The sequence below is a fragment of the Photinus pyralis genome, unplaced genomic scaffold (assembly GCF_008802855.1).
Source record: "Photinus pyralis isolate 1611_PpyrPB1 unplaced genomic scaffold, Ppyr1.3 Ppyr1.4_LG1, whole genome shotgun sequence".
Lineage (NCBI taxonomy): Eukaryota > Metazoa > Arthropoda > Insecta > Coleoptera > Lampyridae > Photinus > Photinus pyralis.
In genome coordinates this window covers 68625746-68629711 of record NW_022170249.1, presented here as the reverse complement: position 1 = coordinate 68629711, position 3966 = coordinate 68625746, and the positions used below count along the sequence as shown (strand labels likewise).

General features: G+C 39.7%; 1 protein-coding gene across 1 annotated transcript; it reads left to right on the top strand.

Annotated features, from left to right (window-relative positions):
* Positions 1–1883: 1883 nt before the first annotated feature.
* LOC116166307 lies at positions 1884–3681 on the top strand. Its single transcript, XM_031481234.1, has 6 exons — positions 1884–2042; positions 2496–2596; positions 2675–2806; positions 2879–3048; positions 3097–3468; positions 3525–3681. The coding sequence occupies exons 1-6, from the start codon at positions 1884–1886 to the stop codon at positions 3674–3676; spliced, it is 1086 nt and encodes a 361-aa protein (XP_031337094.1). The 3' UTR covers positions 3677–3681.
* Positions 3682–3966: the final 285 nt, after the last annotated feature.

The following is a 3966-nucleotide window of genomic DNA, read 5'->3' as shown; positions in this document are numbered from 1 at the left end:
AAGAAGATCCTCACGACCATACCTTTCCTTTAAATCTTCAACAGCAGATTTATAACCAGCTTCTCCTACTATCTACAATCGCTGCTGGTTCACTGCCAACCACCATGGACATCTTCAAATAATTGAATTTATGGATTGTCTTGATTTCATTATCGTCATGCAAAGTTTTGAATTTCCCCCAGTAACAAAGCCAATCCTTCAAATCTCCACTGAAACTAGGTAGATTGAACTGCGGTAACTTATACCTCTTCTTCCCACTAGTTCCTGCGACAGGAGTACTTGTGATCGAGCTTCTCTCAACTCGATCGTCATCTCGAGCTCTAGCTACTTTACAAGAAATAAGGCTGAACTTTTCTCGATACACATCAGCTTCATTTGATTCTTCTTGAATCCTTTCATCTGAAGCCTCCTGATTCACCAACACATTCAAAATCTTATCATCAAGTTCCTCTAACTTTGAATGCGCGTCCTGGAGCAAATGATTGTTGGAGTCAATCATGGTCCAATCCAGTTGATTCTCCAGCAACACCACACACTTATTAACTTTCTCTCTCAACGGTTTTCTCGCTTTCTCAGCTTTCTGCATCATGTATCACTTATTACCACTCCGTGCTAGATAAGTTTAACTGAATCTCGGTGTGACCTCTAAAATGTTACGTAACGAGATAAAAACCACTATCGCGCCTAAATTAATTTGTTCTTAAACTTATCTAATAGTGATTTGATCACAAAGATTGCCAGACAAACTATGACGAGACCTTAAAACCTTTAAAAGTTTATTTTATAATATTTCAATCGAATGTGACGTGACAAGACGTTGAGAATTTATATATCTATATGCTCTACAACGCCAGAAGTTTCAATTTGCGATCGGATAGATCGTAATGTTACATATCAAATTATGTTTGCAAACTTTTCCTATCGCGCCCAATAAAAGAGATATTGAGGTGACCCTCTTATCTAGACCGCATTGTATAAACAATCAAATTTTCTAACTATAACAAAGTGAAAAATAAACCTTAACCATTTATCACTAAAAATACCGATATTGATATTAGTTGAATAATTTTGGAACGTTAATCCCAGCATCGTTTTTAAACAGGATATTCAATTCATGGCTACAACGTGCTTCAGGTGTATATAACCCAATTTTCTTGGTGACAAAACATAATTTTTGAAGAACCTGAACCTAAAATCCTCATCTGGTTCACTGTCTGATTATACATCGAAGCAGTTGCTGATTATTCGGGAGACGTAATAGACCCTAAGAGCTCTTTTACATGGGGATACTGTATGCGAGATACGGATCCGAGACACATTCTGTCGTCAGAATTCATGCCAAATATACTTTGCAGACATTGGGCATTCTAAACCGTTCTTTCGCAGCGAGGAGCTGTTTCGGTGAAGTATTTTCAGTGCAGTAGCGTCCTAATGAAACAGTTTCAGATGAACCAATACTCCCATCAGTCTCCAGTCGTAGAATCGCGTGTGTAAACGCCTCCATAAGATGCAATGTTAGATATTACATATTTTATTTTTATTCAACAGAAAGGCAAAGTTTCCAATTCCAGAGCAAAGTAACACTTTATAAGCCGCAAGGATACTCAAAAAATGAAATACATAGTAAGTAACATTGATAAAAATAATTAAATAAATTACTAAAAATATTTAATTAAGTGAGTGGAAAATTGTAATACAAAAAGTTTAATAAAGTATGAACGATTACGGGGCAAACAATACCACTAAAATTAGTTACTAGTAATGCTAATAACTAAGCGTAACTGAATAAATATGCAAAAGTATGTAATTTAACTTATGTATAAATTTTAACCACCTTAGGAATGTTATTTGTATTAAGGTGGTAGGTTTTTGTAAATTGGACAATGGAGCACCAGTTAACTTCCATCACTGAAAATGTTTTAATTACGCATTTTCAGTCGATGGGACAAACTAAGAAAAGTTCCACAATTTGGACGAATTATTCAATACTCCGAGCGATGTTAAGCATTAAACGCAACATCGATATTTCGAAGTTTACCCAGGTTGATTGCATTGCCAAAAACATTTTCTATTCATAGTGTATTATCCGGGAGGTAACGCCGATTTCAACCAAATTTCACAGGGGCCGGGGGGGGGGGTTGTCCCACGATACTAAAAAACCATACCAAACCCACCGCAATTGTTTATAACAAATAAAGCTAATAACAATTTTTATACAATGTTCCATTACAAAAATAAAGGAGGCGCTGTGTAAATAAATCAATAATCTGATTATTCATATGCGCAGGTGCAGTTCTACCCAGCGGCCACCCCGTTACGGTAGACGCCATTTCGCTTTGCACCTGCTGAAAAAACAGACGCTTTACCTTCGCTTCGTTTATCGTTTGTATTCTGATTTTTTCAAAGAAATCATGGCATGTCAGAGCTGCTATAATACACTTCTTTCTTTTTCAGATTTGTGTAACCGCGAACGGGACCTTATTTCTTTTTTGCAGGATCATCTGGTGCTTCCCGGACCCGTTGCCTGCCCCACGTGCAAGAAGGATTGCTACTTGCACGGGAAGATATCCGACTTCGTTTTAGATGCCAGCGTCTGGTGAAAGTACCGAAAACTAGGAAGACTAAAAAGTGCTCGTTCTCTGTTACAGCAGTAAAGAAGGGGACCTTCTTCGAGGGATCTCATCTGGACGTCCCAACCGTGTGTCGATTCGTGCTGGCTCAAGGTTCGCCATCCGAAGAATTTATCATGGAAGAGCTGCAAGTTTCGTCCAGGACCTTCGTCGACTGGAGCAGTTTCTGTCGAGAGGTATGTATGGATTATTTAACATGTCGTTCTGTTCTTTTAGGTGGAGAAGGAGTAACCGTTGAGATCGGCAAGAAGAAGTACAACCGTTGAGATCGGCAAGAAGAAGTACAACCGTGGGAGAAGAATCGAGGACCAGTGCATCTTCGGAGGGAACGAGCGAGACTGGGCAACGTCTTCATCGTTCCAGTTCCGGATCGAACCACGGATACCTTGCTTGAGCTTACGAGAGCACATACGACCTGGTACCTAGCAGACTAGTGCGATGCTAATTTTAACGTTTACATTTTTAGGAACCACAATCATTTCCGATTGTTGGCGCTCTTGCCAGTGTTCAGGTGCCGAAGGCTTCCGTCACGTCACCGTTAACCACAGCTTGACCTTCGTGGATCCCGACACAGGCGCGCACACCCAAAACATCGAGAGGCTGTGGAGAGACGTGCGAGGAGGAATTCCACGATATGGTCGCAGGGAGGCGCATATGTCAGGGTATCTTGCGGAATTCTTGTTTAAGCGTGCAGTTTCTCGGACTCGCCTTATTCATGAATTCATGCGAGCTGCTCCGACCTCTATCCACCACCTTCCCCTGTGCCTATCGGAGAAGATCCCGAGGAACCAGTGGGAGGACCGAACAGTGGGCCGTGATTTCATATTATCGTCAAGTTGTAAGTTAATACGCTTTAATTTAATCGCCTATTGATTAACAATCATTCTTTACAAGTGCCTTTTTCCGTTTTCACTTGCCACATTGTTGTAAACCCATTTTACCAATCCTTATTCTACCGAAATTCCTACATCCTTCCAGGGGTCGACACCTCCTCGTGGTCCTTGAAGGACGGCTGTTCAGTCGACAAAGGAAACCCATTTCCTTAATGACATGTACGTGTATCATGTATTGTTATTTAATAAAATAATTGTGGTTATATGTATATTTATTACACACCTTACCTAATCAAATTAACGATGTACAGAATAAGTTAAAGAAGTGTTCTCACGAACATTTTCTAGGTTAAAGGTTTTTTTTAAAAATTTGCGTTATGAGCAAGTAGAAATTCACCTTTAAAATCCACGCGCTACTTGTGTTAAACAGGTGTGCTTAAGAACTTGCCTACTTGCTTAGGTTAAAAGTTTTATTGAGAAATCACCTTATATCGCCATTAATT